The following is a 21,058-nucleotide window of genomic DNA, read 5'->3' as shown; positions in this document are numbered from 1 at the left end:
TCTCCGTTTCAGCACTATTTAGGGGCTATGATATCCCCATAAATGGTTAAAAACAACTTCCATCCCGTAGTCAGTTTAACACAGGGCCGTTACGATGCCCTATATAAACAGTACATTGCGGTGTTTTAAGATTTCGGAGATACAAACAATCCGTCCTCTGATCATGGATGATACATGTCAATAAGCTCCAACAATCACCGTAGCGCACAGCATCTGGATATGAGTATGTTTCATACACACACTCATTTTTTGAAACACGCCCCCGAAATGACGTGGAGGGGCGGCACCAAATGGTGGTGTCCGCCCATCCAGGATTTTGGCGCGCGAGGCGTGAACGAGAGGCGCTTGGGGATTGGATATCAACCTAAGGTAACAGAATATAAAAGAAGCACCCGTGTCAGTGTCATACTTACCTTTGAGAAAGGCGCTTGCATAGCGCCGAAACGTGCGTTAGGTTATGCTTTTATTATTTTTTCACTAGCACTTTGAGTGTTCACTAGGTGGGGGGAGATTCTTGAGATATATAGGAGGTCTACAGAAAAGTTCATGTTTCTATTAGGTTGGAGTTTCCGGCAGTTCTAACAGTCAGTTCATTCCTTTACTCTCAGTTCCAGCAGTTAGTCCAGCATTATACTCTGTATTTAGCTTATTTTGCAACAGTGTGAGCAGTAGTAACCTTAGGGTTCAGCGGTATAGACACAGGCTGTAGAGACTAAGTTACAGATTCCTCAATATGATGTACATTTGATGAATAGTACGACTAATAGATTCCATATCTGTCCTGCAGCGTCTATCTGTTTATTACAGTGTACCGCAGCCCACCGACACTGTCCAGCTTAGAGCCTACTGAATAAGAGTACTGTCTGCTCTACGCTTATCCCTGAGAGGATCCAGAGGGCACGAAACGGACCGTCTAGCTACGGCCGAGGTGTCCATACAGCGGTAACCTCAAATCCTACCATATTAAGCGACTCACTATCAGTCTTACCGTTAGGGGAAGTGTGTTAGACTTTCTTTTAGGCTTTATCTACTTATCTGTCGTAACGGTCATATACTGTCTGACAAGTAAGTTCTAGATAGCCGATAATCAGCAAGTCTACAGCGTTCACTCCCCTGAGAATATATGGGTTGGATATTCCCCCGCTAGAAAACCTATTGCTTACAGATAGGACCTTGGGAGTCATCGAGTACAGTTGACACTCTGGTGTCAACGCTGAAGTATTCCAAATGTATTAATTCCCTCACCTATCACAGATGAAGCAAGGGCTCTTTGTACAGGGGATAACATTTACCACTGCTCTATACAAGATCCTTAGACCATGATCAGTATGCATCAGTCACCCCTCATGCAGATCATAACTATACTCTAAGGATCTGATGATGTTATTACGAACTACCGTATTATCCACTCCTATCTCATATTGATATAGCACCATCTCCCCCTTATTTCAATAGATGTGGTTATTAGTTATAAGTTTCCTTTATCTTTTTGGGGAATTTATACCCTACAATAAAGGTGTTTTTTATTTTTCTGTTCATCAAGGGTAGACTCACAGAATCTTTACCGGTGTTCATGTGCCTACTTGGGCCTTTTGACCACCACCTGTCTACTTTGTTATTATATATTTAAGGGTTATCCCCTACCTAAAGATTCTGTGGACACATCTAGATCCTGCTTGTCAGGTATCTTACCATTTGCCATTTAGAAAAATAGGTTGCTAAGATAGTATTCATTAAAGGCTTAGTGTTTTGATGACAGTTTCAGGAGAGGAATCAGGGTTCGTGGAGGGAAAGCTGTTCCCAGTTTAATTGATATGTTTTCCTAAGGAAGTACGTTTTCAAATATTTTTGAAGGAGTGGAGACTGGGTGAGGGTCTAACAGAGAGGGGAAGGGCGTTCCATAGGAACGGTGCAGCCCTAGAGAAGTCTTTAAGGTGAGCATTGGAGGTAGCAGTACAAACAGAGGTTAGACGTAGGTCTCCGGCTGAGCGTAGGGGACTAGACAGGATATATTTGTGTATTAGTGAGGATAAGTATGTGTAGAGATTTGTAAGCAAGTGTCAGGATATTAAATTGAGCCGATATCTTACGGGAAGCCAATGGAGGGGCTGACAAAGGGGGGAGGCGTGGGCGAACAGGAAGATGAGCCTCGCCGCCGCATTCATTATAGACTAACGGGGCAAGTTGAAAACACGTAAAACCACTGAGAAGCGGATTACAGTAGTCAAGGCGAGAGAAGACAGCAGCATGGACAAGCACCTTTGCTGTATGAGGTGTTAAACAGATGCGCACAATGTTTTTGAGATGGAAGCGACAGGATTTGGTAAATGATTGGACATGAGGGGTAAAGGAGAGGTCGGAGTCAAAGAGAACACCTAGGTAGCGAGCCTTAGAGGTAGAGCAGATGGTAGCTCCATTGACTCCCTCCTTGCGCAGTGCTGTTTTCGCCATAATGGACGAAAAAACAAATAGTTTTTTAAAGAAATTTGTTCGAAAACTAATGGTGGCGGATTAAATTTGAGATTGACTAATTACATTTTTATTTCGATGGAAATCATTCGTACAAAACGAAAATTTCACTGGTGCACATGTCTAACCCACTCCTGACATTTACAGAGGGCCCTGTGACACCTGAATAAGGAACTGAAGTTGTCCAACCTTAAAAAGTTGGAACTCCATCTTTGTGATGGAAATTAAACATTTGAGGACCATTGAGAACATTTTTAAGATAATGAAATGCATAATATTTTAAGAACGCTAAACACTATTTGGTATCAAACTTAATTTTCTACATTCTTTTACTGGAAACAGCTGGGAACAAATACATCTGTGCATTTTTGACCAAGTGACAGTATTGTCACGAGCACTCTGCACTGATTTAGTAATCCTGATTGTCTCCAGTTCACTCTTTCTAGCCAAAAGCAAATCACTTAATCAACCCAGTACGAACCCAGTATAAACAGTAAATTGGAATTCCCACCTGAGCCCTTTTATTGACCAGCACAGAACCGCTTCACAAACCAATCCAAGCGACCTGTAAATAATGCCCACTTGAAGAGCAAAGTATAACAATATGTGAAAGAGACGGAATGGCTTGCGCCACTTACTTTTGGTAATACAGGTGCTTTAATCTGAAGCTCAGATACTCTAATTTCTTTGGAGAATTTTACTGCTTAGTAAATAAGGGACTGCATTTATTGTGCGCTCTTTCTATCAACGACATGCCTGCTACAACTCATGTTTGAACTTTAGCCTGTGATCAGGAACATAAAAGTCACAGAATAGTTAAAACATGGAGATGAACAACAATGCTATTTTAAAAAACACACTATTTTTATTTTTATTTGGTCCATTGCTTCTTAAAGGGACACTATAGTAATCAAAACCACTACAGCTTAATGTATTTGTTCTGGTGTCTAAAGCCTGTCCTTGCAGGCTGGGCAAGGAAGACACTGCATTATAGAGAAAAGCTAGTGTTTACATTGCTGCCTAGTAACATCTCTAGCGGCAGTCACTTATTTACCAAGCAATATTATTTTCCAAAGATGTTAGAGTATATTTGAGGTGCTTTCTATGTCAGGAGATGCTGATTGGAGCAATGTGGCATTTTCCTATGGGTAAGCACTGAATTGATGACCTCAGCCATGGAAGCGGGGCCAGCCGCAGTGACACTAGCGTGGTGATGGAGAAAAGGTAAGCAAACTATATTTTATCTCCAATCTGAAGGGGACGGGGGACCTAATGCTGTACTCCAGCACTATAGTTTTAAGAATAAATGTTTGTGTTCCTTTAAAATGTCATTTAACAGCCTAATATTTATATTATGGTGCACAGTGTCTCTAATACTGTATAACTGAGTGGCATTAGACACGCGTGCAGGGCTGTCTCTTCCACGAGGCTAACAAGGCATTTGCCTTAGGCGGCTATTCCAGGGGGAGTCAAAAACTTTTCTCCTCTCCACCGTCACTATAACATTAACCCCTTAATGACACACCAGTATGGTTAATATGCAGTAATGACACATACTGGTTTGTGTTTTTGTTTTGTGCGGGGGTTAAATCTTTCTATACCTGGCACTCACCGGTAGTAAGATTTAATTACTGAGCGATGAGCTGTATGTTGGTTCAGGTCTTGCCCTTGCACCCACTCACTGGCATTGGGTGGGGGCATCAAATTAAAGAGCGTGCGGTGAGCAGATCCCTGTCCACCCACCCGCCTCCACCTGTGCCAAGAAAGTGGGGCGATTACATTAAAATAAGTGCAGGGCATCCTAGAGCCCCCCATTGTGTGTACAATTAATAAATGGGTGTAATTAGTGACATTCAACCTATAATTATAATAAACCCCAAGGGGAGGGGAGATAATTTTTGGGTTGCTGAAAATGGCACCCCCTTCTATATTTTTTTTTTTTTTTTTTAATTCTTTATTTTTAGTTTGTTTGCATGAGGAATAATACATATGTGCTGGTAATGCCACGATAGCAGTGACCGGCTACTTGAAAGCACCATAGATGTGGCATTGTACAAGATTGTTATACATGTTCAACTTTAAGTAAAACGTTAGCATACAAGGTATACGGCTAGATTTACATGTCATCTGTGGAGGGGGGCCTCTCAGTCAGTTGTCCCTATGTGTCAGGACCTTGATCCGTCTGGGGTGAATTCCCCTGTGTGCGTCCTAGGTTTCGTCGGCGTTGTTCTGCTCATGGTGGGTTTAGTTGTATGAAGGTTGTGTGGCTGTCTTTTCTAGATTAACGTGGGTATTGGTGTTTGGGTTGTTTGTTGTGTGTGTCTTGCGCGTGGTGGTGGGGGCCGCTACGTCGGCTTAGTAAGGACTCCTTTCCGTCCGTTCCCCTCCCCGAGTCACTACGGGGTTTCCTGTGCCTAAATGCCTGCCGTCTCAGCGCGGATGTATTTATGCGCGGTATGTCGTCGGCGGGCCTGGTTATGGCTTGTCTGATAGCTTGTTAGTGTGTAGTCGTTGCAAGGGAGCAGGATGTGGTTTAAAGGCCATTGGGAAACGTTAAACAAGCAACAGAAAACAAATTAAAAATGAAAATGAACGTTAGCAAACACTTAAGTTGTGGTTTTTAAGTCCATAGGGATCTCGTGCGGTGTTCTCTCTCGTTCCGATCGTTGTAATGGGGTTATTGCTATCGCGGTTTACCCCGCTTCTTCTCCGCTCCGGTACTGTTCCCCTGTACTGCCTCTCCTCCGGTCGCGCCCAGGGTTTCCCTTTTCTCCATCTCAGAGGACAGTGCCTGTAGTCGCTGCAGGTCTTGTAGGAATTTTGTGGGATCATCCTCTGCTGTCAGGGAGAGGACAGTGTCTTTGAGGGTTACCACCAATGTGCCCATTGTCCCCCAGCGGTATCAGATACCCTGCGCTCTTAGTTGGCTGGTTATAGGTGTGAGCTTTCTTCTCTCCATCAGGGTGGTAAATGGGAGGTCATCGAAGACTCTGATGTTGTGGTTCTTGATGATGGTGGTGGGCGATTTTCTGGAGTGGGCCATAAGTGTCACCTTAACGGATACATCTCGGGTGATGGCAATAATGTCTCTAGGGGCATCCGCTGGGGCGGTCGGTGCCTTGTGGATTCTAAAGGCTGCCGTTATCGGCCGTGCCTCTCCGTCTCTCTTTGCCCCCATGGTCTCCGTGACTTCATTTGTGAACTCAAGTAAGGCTTCCGGGCCTACTTCTTCTGGGGCTCCCCGGATGCGCACATTCCTTCTTCGGTGGCGTGTTTCAATGGAGGTGACCGTACGTGTAAGGCTTTGAATTTTGTGTGATAGCGTCTCCATCTTTGTTCTTGTCTCCGTGAGTAAGGAGTCTCTGTGTTGTTCTCCCGTTTCTACTGCGCCTAGGCGCGTCTGTATGCTGGTTATCTCCCGTTGCACACCGGCCAGGTCGGATTTCCATACCTCCCGCAGATCCACTAGTAGCCTTTTGATGTCGCCTTTCGTGGATGGCGAGTCATCTGAGTCAGAGTCGTTTGGTAAGTACACTGCGGCGGCCCGTCGTGTGGGTCGAGAATCCTCTTCCTCATTCGAGGTGTACGATGCGCTTGTGCTTCTTGTTTCCTCCGGCGCCATTTTAGGCTGCGGTGAGCGTTGCGGCCTATCAAAGGAGCGCCTAATGTCTGGTTGAAGGGAGCCCTCCGAGCGGGTGAGTTTTTAATTTTTTCGCCCCATCTCTCTGTGGGGGGTTGGCCCTGTTTTCGGCTTAGGTTTGGAAGCTCTCTGTCTCGCTTTTGTGGCAATTTAGTGCGTTTTAAGGTGTTGAGAGCCGGAGCTCCACACAAACACGTCTTGTTCGCTGCTCTGCTAGGACACGCCCCCCACCCCTTCTATATTTAATGGTAGGTTAGGGGGATATTAGGCCCCAACCACATTAATAATATTGAAGCCCCTAACTGCTGTCCAAGGGTGGGGGCAGAAATTAGGTCTCCCTCATTTATTATTATTAGCCATCGCCCATAGGTATTAAGGGGACAATAGGTTTCCTCTTTTATTATTATTATTATTATTATTATAAGCCCCCACTCTAGGGTGGAACTAGACACCCAGGGGTTTATTATTTTAAGCCCCCACCCAGCACCCACGGGTGTGGGTTGTGTGGGACAATAGGTTCCCCTGGGTTTATTATAATTATAGACCACACTCATAGGCAGTGGCGCAGGAGCTGGACAGTAATCTCTGTACTAAAACTTCTAGTTGCCTTTGTTCCACATCCCATTATTTACATGCTGGTGCCATGTAGGTTGTACAGCAGAGTAATTCTGTTTCATTTGCTCTGCATTACAGCAAATAAACATGTCAGCCAGCTCTGTATTTGCCCGCGAGGCAATGCCTTTTTAGCCTCAGCATGAGGCCCAGGCAGGTGGCAAGGGAGCGCTGATTTGTGAGCTCTCCCTGCTTAGCTCCCTCCCGTTTAGCATAGTGATGTCTGGAGCCGGAAGGCTGGGTGGATTTAAATTAAATTTTAAAAAAAGTGTTGGGGGGGAAATGTGTGTGTGTGTGTGTGTTTGTCTGTCTTTCAGGGAGTCTGTGTGTGTATATCTGTCAGTGTGTGTGTGTCTGTCAGTGAATGTGGGAGTGAGTGTGTGTGTCTGTGAGTGAGTGAGTGAGTGTGTCTGTCAGTGAATATGTGTGTGTTTATGTGTCTGAGTGATTGTGTATGCCTCTCAATGTGTGTGTGTCTGTCAGTTAGTGAGTGAGTGTGCATATCTGCATCAGTGAGTGTGTGCATGTCGGTCAGTGATTGTGTGTGTCTGTCAGATTGTGCCAAATCAGTGAGTGTGTGTGTATGTCAGTGTATCTGAAAGTGTGTGTAAGTCAGTCAAAGGGTGTGTTAGTCCTAAACAGGAAGAGGTGTGGCATTGACAGGAAGGGGTGGGGCAAATTTAGAATAGGGGGTGCCTGAGTTCCGTCATGCCTAGGGCAGCACAGATCCAAAATACACCACTGATGTCAGCCTCACTCATGCGTATGACACTGCCCCTTTAAATGTTTGATAGCTGATTTATTACACTTGCTTGCTTCCAAGGCATATCCTGGGTAAAAAAAAAAACAAATACTGAAATCACTGAAATCAAGTTGCCAATAGAATGAGATCTGAGAATGTGTCAATAAGTGTAAAAATAATTATCATTTATTTCTATCAATAATCCACTTGAATATTAACCATTTACCCACTTGTCATGAGTGCTATATTCATGATGTAATTTTAAATTTCCAAAAAGCAGGAAAAAAATTTAGGAATATAGTTGTTATGGTAACAGGAGTCTACTGGCACAGTCCCCCGAAAAAGAGGGAGGCTGTTTTCAAACAATATGACCCTTACCTGGGTCCCCCAGGCACCCCTTATCCAGCCTTCTCATCAAATATCACTACAGCAGAAATTCCTACTACTACTACATAGTGATAGTAGGTGAAAAAGCACCAGTGGATGTTCTCAGCCAAACAATACCAACAGGAGAAAAACTGATATACCGGTACGTACTGACATATCCATATCAGAGAAGGTGGACAGACTTTAAACCCCCTGGGGACCAAGCTAAGTAGTAAACTGTACAGTTAAAAAATGAACCCCATTTTAATTCTTCTAACCTCCTTAGTCTTTCGGCGGCCAGGACATCAAGAAGACTATAAATATGGAGCAAGAATGGGGGTCAAGGGCTGCGCTTGAACAAAAGAAGTAAAAAGTGTATAAAAATATATATAGATAAAATAAGCAATAATAATAAAATCAAACTTATATATTCAGTTCCTTGCCAGGTGTACTGTTCATAGGTGTGCGCCGGGTGTGCCTGGGCACACCCTAATCCCCGCGGCACGCCTATGTATTGAGACCAGCAGGGGAGATCTCAGGATCTCCCCTGATAGCGCCGGCTCTGCTCTCAGCCTCCCCTCACCGGCTCACAGGCATGGAGGGAGGCAGGAGAGGACCCGGGGAGCTATTGCCAGCAGCTCCACCGGGTTCCTCTCGCGAGATCTGAGCGTTGCCGCGGCAACGCTCAGATCTTGCGTGAGTGAACTCTAGCCCTGCGGGGCTAGAGTTCACTCTCCACTGGACCACCAGGGATGGCAGCAGCAGAAAGGATCCCCCCTCCCAGGCATAAGGTAAGAAGGGAGGGGGGATAACTGATCTGCCCCCACCTCCACTGGACCACCAGGGAAAGCAGCAAGGAAAGATCCCCCCTCCCTACATAAAGTAAGAAGGGAGGGGGGATATTAAGTAATGTACCTCCACCCCCCACAATCACCCACACACACACACACACAGCACCCACACACATACAGCACCCACAGACATACCGCACCCATAGACATACAGCACATACACATACAGCACCCACAGACATACACAGCACCCACACACATACAGCACCCACACACACAGCACCCACACACACACAGCACCCACACACACAGCACCCTCACACACATTACACAAACAGCACTCTCACAGCACACCAACAGTACCCTCACAAACACAGACAGGACCCCAACAAACACACACAGCACACTACCAGTACCCTCACACACAAACATCACCCTCACACACAGTACATTTACAGCACCCTCACAAGTGCACACACACAGACAAACAGCACCCTCACACACAGTACATTCACAGCACCCTCACAAGCACGCACACACACACAAACACCCTCACCCACATAGTGCACTACCAGCACCCTCACACACACACAGCTTTGTGTCTGTATATACGTGTATATATATATATATATATACACACATATATATATATATATATATATACACGCCGCGTGTGCTTGTGCTTTAGGGTGCACACCCTAATGCAATAGGCTGCGCACGCCTATGGTACTGTTCTTTTACCATTTTGAGAAAACCCCAAAAGTGAAACGCGTAAATGGTTTTAATAAGTGTATTTTAATCAATAAAAGTTATTTTTGGTTACCTTTTATACTAGGACCAATTGTATACTTATTTTTATTGTATTTTATACACTTTTTCTACTCCTGGCATTTTTTATATTTTTTATATTATTATACTATAGTTTTATTATTACTTTGTATCCCGTCAAAAGAAATCCTTAGGTGGGGATAATTCCACCAGCGCTGTGGCAATAGAGCAGTACCTGTCTGCTCTATTCTTGTAAGTATAACTCTTTTAAATATATTACCTTGTTGTTCACACTGAGAGCACTATTTGCTGTTTTATATATATTCCGTGGACATCTACCATCCAATACCGGAAAGGCGGACCTATCTCCCCAGCATTAAAGAACAACGCATATCTGAGTAGGTCCTAGCCTACACTACAGGAATCCCAAGCCGGATTGACGGACCAACCATCTAAGTACATCCGATAGTGGGGATCAAACCACTAAGTGTCTTTTCTCCTAGAGCTGGCTAAAGCTCCAACAAATGTGAGTGAAATACATTTCCTTTGAATATATACCACATCTGGACATACAATATTTCACCATTGGCAGCTTTTTCTTTTCTCTTTTATTTTCACATATATGGACTACCTACCATACGGACGGAACAACACTTGAGGATTATTACTGTTTCATTACACACCAGTGAGACTGTTTCAATTTCATTTATATTTATTTTTCTATAAATCCGGATGAACTTGATTTTATTATTATTGCTTATTTTATCTATATATATTTTTATACACTTTTTACTTCTTTTGTTCAAGCGCAGCCCTTGACCCCCATTCTTGCATTTTCTTGTTTTCAATAAAGGGTTTCCCGAGGGATCTCCCTTTAAGGGTTGCTGCTTAATTGAATTAGCGCAGACTCTTCCTCCTTTTTGTTTTATAAATATGGAGCACCTACATACTCACTGCTTCCTAATTGTTCTGCAGTATCAAAAACTTAAAGCATGCACATGAATGCTAGGAATTATGGGATGTGGAATTTGGGGCTGGGGGGGGACTGCACTCACACCCACGCAGGAAAATGAAGAAATCTTCTATATATTTTATTGCTTGTGATTTTGCCAGCACAGTATACAGTCTGTGCATATTTTAAAGCAAATTTGTCATCTTCTACATGATTAGTAAATGATATGTTCATTTTAATATTTAAAATTGCCTAATTGCTATAGAAAATATCATTCATATATATATATATATATATATATATATATATATATATATATATATACACAGTTTACATGCTCTAATAATTGATATAAAGGGTTTTTGTTGTGATACATCCACTTTTAGAATATGCAAGTGACGCGAGATAAGAATCACATTAGTAGACCCCCACCAGTACCGAAGGCACTCCAACATAATAGATAAAAAAAAACAAATTGTGAAACAGGAGCTTATCACAAACAGAAAGCATGTATTACACTGTAACATAATAAAAAGCACATACTAAATTAGTACATTTAATGTGGAAACAGGTGAAAGACGATATCCGGAACATTAGATTACAGCAAACATACTGAAGTCATCCTGTTTTTTTTATTTATTTATACTTTGCTTAATGAAAATGTTTGAGAATTATAAAATAGGAAGTCAGTATCTGGCTGCTTACGTCATGGGTATAATCTCTTTGATTGCTGACTGTTAAGATGCTTTTCAATGCACAATACAAAGCACTGGTATTAAGGGCCTCACAACAACTTCATCTCAATCAAGTTGTATTAAGTTGTATTCCTTGACACTGTAGTGGTTATTGTGCCTATAGTGCACTGGGGGGCCCTAATGTCCGTCAGTAAAACTGTTGCAGCAAAAACAGAGAATATGAGTACTCTGAGAATGCCCCAAAGCTTAGAAAATTTCAGGAGCTTGCCCTTCGTTTAGTCCCTGCTCGGCTCAGGTCTCAAAAATGTTTTTGCTAACTTGTACCATTACAAAGCAAACTTCGATAAACACCAGATGAAGTCAGCGAGAGCGTGTCAGGCTGGAAACACTATTGATTATAACTTTGAACTAATATTATGGACCAAAAAGGAAAAAGGAAAAAAAAAACAGACCTATACATCATAAAACTTTTTTTTTTAAAACATACATCTATAAAAAGATACAGTGATCTGTGTAAAAACATGTAAAAAAACAACGGCTACAACAATCTCAGCTTTAGACCAGAGAGATAGTATTCAGAAAACCTTCTATATAGGATAAGATATATAATCAATAATTAGGTCTGCGGTGAGTCCCCTTAATCACATGGGGAAAAAATGGGTAAGGGGTTCTAAAAACCAGGGATAAAGATCACAAAATAATTAGAACTATCAGTCTGTGTAGCTGACCTAAACGGGCATAAAGGAAGGGTTTAGATACAAACTAAACACATTTAACTTTGTATTCTCATAGGAAAGATCCCAGTATCACAGAATAAATTGCAAACCAGTGCTAGAGCAATATAACCAGATGGACACATCTCCCAAGCAGTGAACACATTATTTCATAAATTGGAAAGTGTATCAAAAGGTAGAGGTTGTATGTATAATAAATGGGGATAGCTCTAATCTGTGCCTTCAAGGGCATGCATGCCTCTTATACCCAACACCCACCAATTCTAATCTAGATTTACATCCATAGGAGTAGCCGAATATAGAGTAAGACTGTGCTGAAAAGGTAGATTCCCCAGATGTTGTACAACTACAACTCCCACTATGCTTTGCGTGCACTTGGAATGCCTTTAGAATGGCAAAGCATCACGGAAGCTGTAGTTTTGTAATATCTGAGGATCTACCTCTTGGGCTCTCCTGTAGTAAGACAAAACAAAACAAAACAAGAGGTACTTGAACAAGTGGAATCTAATCCATAATTTATCAATGAATGTAATTATAAAATGTAATCGTCCCTGATATCACTAAGACATCCACACACTAAACTTAAGTCCTGACGACTGTTTTGTTGCAAAAATGCACTTGATACCGTTTTCTAAAAAAACAAATATACATTTATGTAAACTGTAAAAGGCAGAAAAAGTGTTTAACCTGCTGCCTAATGCCACCTCTAGAGGCTGTCACTCGGACAGCCATTAAAGAGACTTCCTGGGTTCAGTACTGCAAAGTTTGCAGGACAGAGTCAACAAATTTTGCATGGAGGCACTGAACGCTCCTCATACATTTACCGCGTATATCCACGGTTTCCAGCTCATACAGTGAGTTGACATGAACTGGACATTGGCTCATTCAGTACTGAATGATGATCCTGTTGGTTTTTAAGGGAACTTGGCATAGTTCATTAACCCTTACCCAGCACGGATTTATTGGATATGTGTTTAGAACTTTGCAGTAGTTCCATTCATCAGATAAGAATATTGCAACTGCTCCCTAAGCTAAAAGCAGTTGACCTCTATCAATGCGTGACTAGGTTCATAGCTGCAACAATTTTGGAAACTCGCTTTTATAAACTACTGTGAGCAAGGAAACAGATACAAGGCACTGTCTTGCACCACAAGTTATGCAAGGTGAAGAAATTTTATGGTATTTGGAATGTTTGAAAGCTCAAGGTGACAAGAGTTGCTCTATGATTAAAATTGCCAGGTAACAGTGGATATATAAAATATATAAGCAGATTTTTTTGTGTTAAATTTCTGAATATTGCACAATGTGTACCTGATAATAAATGAGCAACACATATACGTAAAAAATATTCAGTGACACAATGTTAATGTGACATATAAATCATATTACTGGGTAAACTGTGTTCATGTTTATCTCTTGTCAGGATACGCAAACCGGTCCGGAATACCAGAGAAACAACAATACCATAAACAGAGCCAAGTTCTGGAGAATGGAAGATGGCGTCCAGCATCTAAATTGACACAGAAGCAGAGTGAGCAGATCAAAGAGAACACAGCTCCCTCGCCGAGACTTGGGCCCCCCTATGAGAAGGGGAACACGGAGGGGGCGGCATCTAGGCGGCCCACAGTCGCTGCGACCGCTGCGACCGTGGTAGGTACGCCACTGTGGGTGCGGTATTCAATATGTAGGCAGGACAAGTAGAGCTTTGAAAGTTACATTTTTGGAGCACTGTAATAATATCAAGAAAAAATTGACAACTCACTCAGCCCCTGTCCATTGTAACAAATGTCAATATTTCAAATTTGATGCCTTTTTATGCACGGGTTTAGAGAGGGTAACCCTCGACGATAGAGAAGGTAATTTTATTAGAAAACTTAGACAAAGAGAAGGCTTTTGGATTTTTACTGTAAAAACCTTCAGCCCCACAGGTCTAAATGTGGACTTTGACATGGTATGTTTTTTATAACCACCATCTTAATATTATTTTTTATATATATATATATATATATATATATATATATATATATATATATAGATATATAGATATATAGATATATATATATATATGCATTTTTTTTGTCAATCTTTCTTTTATTGAGATGTTAGAAGAGAAAATAAAGTAATTCAGAGCAAGACAGCTTTGCAACAAGATCAACATATAAAAGGTTTGACATGCATTACTCCGAACAAGAAAGACATCTCTTGTTTTTTGTGTCTTAGTATAGATAGGTAACAGGCCATGGATCTAGATTGGCAATATGACATATTCTTACACAAGGATACACTGTCTAGACCAGGGGTAGGCAACCTTTTAGCAGCACTGTGCCGAAATAATATTGTGATGCCCCGTAGCGTGCTGGTCCTATTCTCTTTAAATTGAGATGTGCATGTTGCCGTATTCTGCTTGTATTATTTATACTGCAGTTGCTTTGTATCGTTGCATTTGTGCATATATGGGCTATTATATTGTCTATGTTCATGAGTAGTTTGTGGTATCGTGTATGATTCTTATGAATGTGGGCTGTGTATTGGGGCTGCTTGTGGAATTGTCAGTGTGGATGGTAGTGTGTGTATGTGTGGGGCTGTTTGGGATATTGCATGTGAGAGGCTGCATGCAGGGTTGTGTGTATGTTTGTGTGTGGGCTGTTCGTATTTGTATGAGGGGAGGCTAATTCTGCAGGTCTGTGTATATCTAGCAGTGTTGGTGGCTTCCCTGGAGTCCAGTGGGGACCAGGTTGGCCAGGTACAGGCCAAGGACAGGAGCTGCAACAGCAGCTGCGGGCTGCTCTACTCCAATGAGGGTTCCCATTCACACGTGCTGTAATGAAGTGATCTGAGATCAGTTCCTCTACGTGCTGCAATGCGTACATTGAGGATTGTCCTTCACCCCCTTTTCGTATTAGCAGATATCTGAAGTTTCACTGGGGCTCCTGATAGGCCAGAGCCTGTTTGGCTCAACAGCCTTGAGTGCCGTGCAAAGACACCTCGAGTGCCGTGCATGGCACACGTGCCATAGGTGGCCTACCCCTGGTCTAGACTAATGCAGGTAAAGTGATTAGGTAATATCAGGCTAAACAGTTTGTTGTCACAGGCTAAAATCAAGACTAAAAAGACTAACGACATGTGAAGTGGAGGTAGACATTAAGATTCAGAGAGCAGGTTATGGGCGACTGATAGAGTGAATCATGACCTGCAGTTTTACTGTATAACGTGCTCGGTAGTGACTCAATGAGGAAACCACTGGTAACAAGACTAAACCTCATGGTGCTGCAGTACATTAAAGAAAAAAAATCAACTAGGACTAAAAGGAACTGGCGTAATGCTAAATAATATTAATAACTTTTGCATGACATGAGATGGAAACCAAAGTGGCGTCCGCCCGAGTGGGTAACCATAGAGTAGTAGTGTAGAGTCCAGAGAAATATGGTGCTATCGGGAACATGGAGAGCGGCCGTCTCTCCCCATCCCTGCCTTGCGCAGGCCGCAGTTGTGGTCTTCCATGGATCTTCCGCCTACCGCCAATATTGGTACCAATTTGTAGTGCTCGGGGCACTCAGGAGATCGTAGCCCACTTTGGAGCCGTGTAAGGCGAGAGTTTTTCATATTTTTCTTATATTTAACCATTTTAACTTATTTATTATTTTGTATTTATTTTTTTATATTCCATGAATATTCAGGTCCACTGTTTTACTTTGTCAGTATTCATAATCTCACCCTCATCCCTCCTCCTAGGGGGTCCCTCCTATTCACTTCTTTTTCTTAGATCATACCTTTTTCATATTTTGCATATTCTCTCTTGCATTTTTCCACATTTAATAGGTTCCAATATTGTCAATACTTTTCTAATGTTTTTTTAAAATAATTTTTAACACCCTTTTCAGATATATTTCAATGTCATTTGTTTTGGTTATAATTGCTTCCGCTATATTAATACAATAATTTCCCATCTTTCATTTTATTTTATTTTATCTTTATGTTTAACCTTTTTTTTTTTTTTTTTTTTAAATTCTTTATTTTTGCTGTGCATGCAGTAACAACAGGCTTGCAGAGCCACAACAGCAACTGCAGGCTTTTTCATAGCATTTTACAGTGTGGCGGATTAAACAGCACAATTTTTTTTTTTTGGGAACAAGAATGTAGGTGACATTTGAACATCTGTAGATTATTTTTTACATGCTAAACTAAACAGGCTTATACGTATTTCGTTACGGTAAGATTATGTGACACATATGGCATTACATTCTTGTGGAGTACAAATAGTTATATATATGCCAGGATTATAATTGTGTGAATTCTTGCTTTAGTGCAAAAACAAAATATGCTTGTCAGATAGAAGTCAGATAGAAGAAGGAGGGACACAGTGGGAAAACATTGCATGGTAGACATCTCAGCATTGGTTGCAAGGAGTAGTGCATGCTAAGAGGTTATAGTGTAAAACAGATATGTTTGAACTATTATGCCTAGTAATTATTTCGTTGGAGAAAAACAAAAGGATAAATGTAAGTCCCGTACTGTCCCTCAGGGTGAAGGCTGGCAGGATAGACAGGTGGCTGCCGATTGTCCCCATTGCGGCGTGCTCGCTCATGAGGCACCGAGGGTTTCCATTTAGCCTATGCCCATTGCAGTGACTGGTTTCTTGCCTGCAGTGTTCGTCTCAGGGGCACCTCTGGGCCGGGAGTCCGCTCTTGTTGCCGTAAGTGGAGTGTGTAGCTTTGCGGCTTCTCGCTTTGCAGCAGCGGCGTGGAGGGGATGATAGAGGCTGTGCCATGCTCTGGTACCCGGATCAGGTGAGTGGCTTGTGTGGAGACCAGGTTGTGTGGTTTTGCTCACATGTATGCGTGGGCCGTTGTGTTTGCCCATGTCGCCGGGTGTCGCTTCCCGCCCAAGGGGTCGCCGGTCTTTGCGTATCATGGCGGCCTGTTTAGGTGCTCGCGGGGGGTGCCTGTAGTGGAGGCGGCGTGTTTTAGGTCGGATCCACGTGGCCACCAGCTTGACTGCCAGTCTATGAGCCATTCCGCGGTCCCACAACACTGCCCAGAGGCTCGCGCAGAGCCGATCGAATTCCTGTAGAGGGTTCGCGGCATTTTGGGCGTGCGTGTTCCGTTGCTTGGGTTTACGATGGGCGGCCATCTTAGCTGTGTCCCTGCGGTCCGGTGCTTCTCAGTGGGGTATTCTCGCTTGTGCGGGTGCTGTGATGTCCCTCAACGGCAGGGGGGGGGGGGGGGGAAACCGGGGTCCCTTTCACCTCTATGTGCCACAGCAGTGTACACAACCGGGAGACCGGCCGTATCTTCTCGGCTGCGCCCGCGGGTAGGCCCAAAGATGCTTCAGGGTACGACCTCCGAAATATTAGTGGTATGCCTTAACAAGTTGTGTCCCGTGCTTGTAGAGGTGCTCCAGTAGAGTCTTTGCTTGGTTTCTCGGGTGGGGAATCGTTAATTTTTCGGTTTTAGTGAGTTTTTCCAGGAGCTCTCTCTATGTGCGACTTGTCTGCATGGCGGTCAGGCCCCGCCCCCCCTATGTTTAACCTTTTGACCAAAGACATGATAGTCTATACAGGTGATACTCGAAAAATTTGAATATTGTGCAAAAGTTCATTTATTTCAGTAATGCAACGTAAAAAGGGAAACTAATATATGAGATAGATGCATTACATGCAAAGCAAGATAGTTCAAGCTGTGATTTGTCATAAGTGCGATGATTATGGCTCACAGCTCATGAAAACCCCAAATCCACAATCTCAGTAAATTAGAATATTACATGCAATCAATAAAACAAGGAATGTACATAGAACAATATCGGACCTCTGAAAAGTATAAGCATGCATATGGACTCAGTACTTGGTTTGGGCCTCTTTTGCAGCAATTACTGCCTCAATGCGGTGTGGCATGGAAGCTATCACTGCTGAGGTGTTATGGGAGATCAGGATGCTTCAATAGCGGCCTTCAGCTCTTTGGCATTGTTCGTTCTCATGTCTCTCATCTTTCTCTTGGCAGTGCCTCATAGATTCTCTGGACTAGAAGGCACCTCTAGTGGCCGTCTGATTGATGGTCACTACAGCTGTTATTAGGCAGCAATGTAAACACTTTTCTCTTAAAAGATGATGTTAACAGCACTAAGATGCAGGGACAGGCTATAAACACCAGAACCACTACATTAAGCTGTAGTGGTTCTGGTGACTTTAGTGTCCCTTTAACAGCTAGAACATCAGTGTAACTAGCTCCCGGCACGCAAGTGCAAATATTCTACAGAATCCCACCACCATTACCACTTCTTAAAGCAGAATGCTGGTTGGAGTAACCCTTTAGTCCATGGGTCCTCAAACTCCGCCCCCCCCAGATGTTGCTGAACTACAACTCCCATGATTCTCTGGCTATCAATGTAATTCAAAGAATCATGGGAGTTGTAGTTCAGCAACATCTGGGGGGCCGGAGTTTGACGACCCATGCTTTAGGCTCGGTTCAGTGTGTTGTGACTGTAAAAATAATAATATCCGACTTAACATTTGCACAAACTATAAATGCTGAGGAGTATGACACCGGGATCTCATGCATACAAAGGTCATTACTGCCAATCCAACATAAAGATACTTGTAATACGTTATACAACCTTCAAATTCACCTATTAAAGCGGACATGCCACTATTATTTCATTTTTAGCTGAAATATACTAAATACATTTAAAATCCTGTAAATTGTGTTTTCAGAGCCACTATCCTTCTCTGTGTAACTGCTTGCAGGCTTGCTTTTTCACTGCTGGGTCACTTGTGTCACTGATGCATTATTACACATTTGTGAGAATGAAGACTGTGCAAAGTTGATGTTGTCATTGGCATTTTCCTGGCATTTATTTTACATAACTGGCGATTATGCATTTTACAAAAACCTTGCATAAGGATAGGAGTTAGGGGGTCTAAGTCTTTCATAAAGACACAGACACATCTCCAAAGAAATACTTTACTTAATATACAATTTACTTTTTTTTTTTTTTTTTTAAATAAAAATCCAAAAAGTGATATATCCACTTTAATATTTGACTTCCTTTTAAATGGACCTATAAAGATTCACTTCAAGCCTTATAACAGTGTTGAATTGTAATAATAGAGGATAGAACATTGGATAACCCCTTCTACATGTGCAACAAACATCCACCTCCTCACCTCACACCTCGCAGCCCCAGACATGAACAGTATTGTCCTATCAGTCAATTTTAGAGTCTGGATGTTGAGCTTGTTGCTCCATTAAGCTTTTCACTGCTGTAGATTATTATCCCATTAGTCCTTAGATAAAGCAGTCCTGCTGAATATTCCATTAGCCCTTCCACAACAGACTTGTTGAACTTTGCTCCACTAACATCCTCAATGGCAAAGATTAAACATCACAGGAAAATCCCCCCCTCTGTTAGTCCAATTACTCTGCAGAACATCGCTCCATAATCACATAGCCTTCTAAAGACTGCTGCACCAAGTAAATTGCCAAACTAGCCCATTTCATTCAAAACATCCGTGTTAATGCTTAAATCAGATATGGCTAGTATCTGACACACCAGCTGCTGTGAGCTTTATGTACAAAATGTCCCATGATGCTTTATCATGCTAACATACATACCTTATCACCTAATAATACAGTTATGGCAAACCTTCAGGGCTCCATTTATGGTCTATATTCCCAACCAAGCCAATCCATGCCACTGTCCATTGCTGCAAATCAATATTAATAACTGTATGTTGGATACCTGACACAGTGGGAAAAATAGGCCACAACAACTGTTAACCGTTAAGCAGTGTGTCTAATTCCAAACCAAGTGGTGTGCCCAGTTCCTAACCTTGGGGTCCGAAAGGGGTATACCCATTTTCTAACCATGGGTGTCCAAAATCAGTGTATCGATTTCCTAAACCAGAATTGGCAAAGCAGAGTTTACCAAATCCTCACTCTAAACCTCTGACTCTAAAGATTAACCCTCTTAATACCAGGCTCACAGCACGCAGCCAGTTAAATTGCACTCCTTGGTTTAACCCTCTGCATGCCATGCTCACAGCACTCAGCCAGTTAAATGACACTCCTTAGTTTAACTTTCTGCATGCCAGGCTCACAGTACCCATGTAGTCAGTTAAATGACACTCCTTAGTTTAACCATGTGCATGCCAGGCTCACAGTACCCATGTAGTCAGTTAAATGACACTACTTAGTTTAACCATGTGCATGCCAGGCTCACAGTACCCATGTAGTCAAACGACACTCCTTAGTTTAACCATGTGCATGCCAGGCTCACAGCACCCATGTAGTCAGTTAAATGGCACTCCTTAGTTTAACTCTCTGCATGCCAGGCTCACAGTACCCATGTAGTCAGTTAAATGACACTCCTTAGTTTAACCATGTGCATGCCAGGCTCACAGCACCCATGTAGTCAGTTAAATGACACTCCTTAGTTTAACCATGTGCATGCCAGACTTACATCACTCATTTAGCTAATAAATGGCACTCCTTAGTTTAACTCTCTGCATGCCAGGCTCACAGTACCCATTTAGCCAGTTAAATGACACTCCTTAGTTTAACCATGTGCATGCCAGACTTACATCACTCATTTAGCTAATACATGACACTCCAAAGTTTAACTCTCTGCATGCCAAGCTCACAGTACCCATTTAGCCAGTTAAGTGAAATTCCTTGGTTTAACCCCCTGTATGCCAGGAAGGGACAGTCAGTAGCAGCCCTTACCTGTATGCCAAGCTCATGCACTCAAACAGCCGGGTAAGCGTGGGGTCAATGTTCCCCTTGGCCAGCTGCTTGTCATGGCTGTGCGGTGAGGACACCATGAAGTGCCCGCTGTGGATGACCTGCAGATGCAGCCGCGGCCGCAGTCCCTCTGAGTCCGTGTCAGAGTCCGAGTCCTGGGCGGCCGCTGGGAGCTGTCCAGGGTTACTGCTGCCTGCCATGACGTTCTAGAACCTCAGCAAAGGTTAGTGAGGGAGAACCTGACAGCACGGGACACGCCCACTGCTTCTTCCACCAATCAGAGAAAGAGCGGAGACCCTCCGAATGCAAGAACTCCAGCAAGGAAATAAAAATATGGATACATATCTGGATAGCCACGCCCCCTTCCTGGTTTACTATTGGGACATGGAAACCTGTGCTCTTAAAGGCACACCTACCCACTGAGCACCAATAACCAGGCCTTCACTGACAGCACATACATACATACATGATACATACATACATACATGATACATACAAACATACATGATACATACATACAAACATACATGATACATACATACATACATGATACA

At 42.7% G+C, this 21,058-nt stretch overlaps 1 protein-coding gene across 1 annotated transcript in view; it reads right to left on the bottom strand.

The window, feature by feature from the left end:
* MLXIPL (MLX interacting protein like) overlaps window positions 1-20,770 on the bottom strand; it is an 82,621-nt gene extending 61,851 nt beyond the window's left edge. The window contains exon 1 of the mRNA XM_063449546.1: window positions 20,487-20,770. Coding sequence (XP_063305616.1) covers window positions 20,487-20,704 — 218 coding nt within the window. The 5' untranslated portion in view covers window positions 20,705-20,770. The remainder of the gene's footprint in view (window positions 1-20,486) is intronic.
* Window positions 20,771-21,058: the final 288 nt, after the last annotated feature.

Source organism: Pelobates fuscus, chromosome 1 (genome assembly GCF_036172605.1).
Source record: "Pelobates fuscus isolate aPelFus1 chromosome 1, aPelFus1.pri, whole genome shotgun sequence".
NCBI lineage: Eukaryota > Metazoa > Chordata > Amphibia > Anura > Pelobatidae > Pelobates > Pelobates fuscus.
The sequence above is the reverse complement of the archived record's forward strand: the minus strand, read 5'-3'. Positions and strand labels throughout refer to the sequence as shown.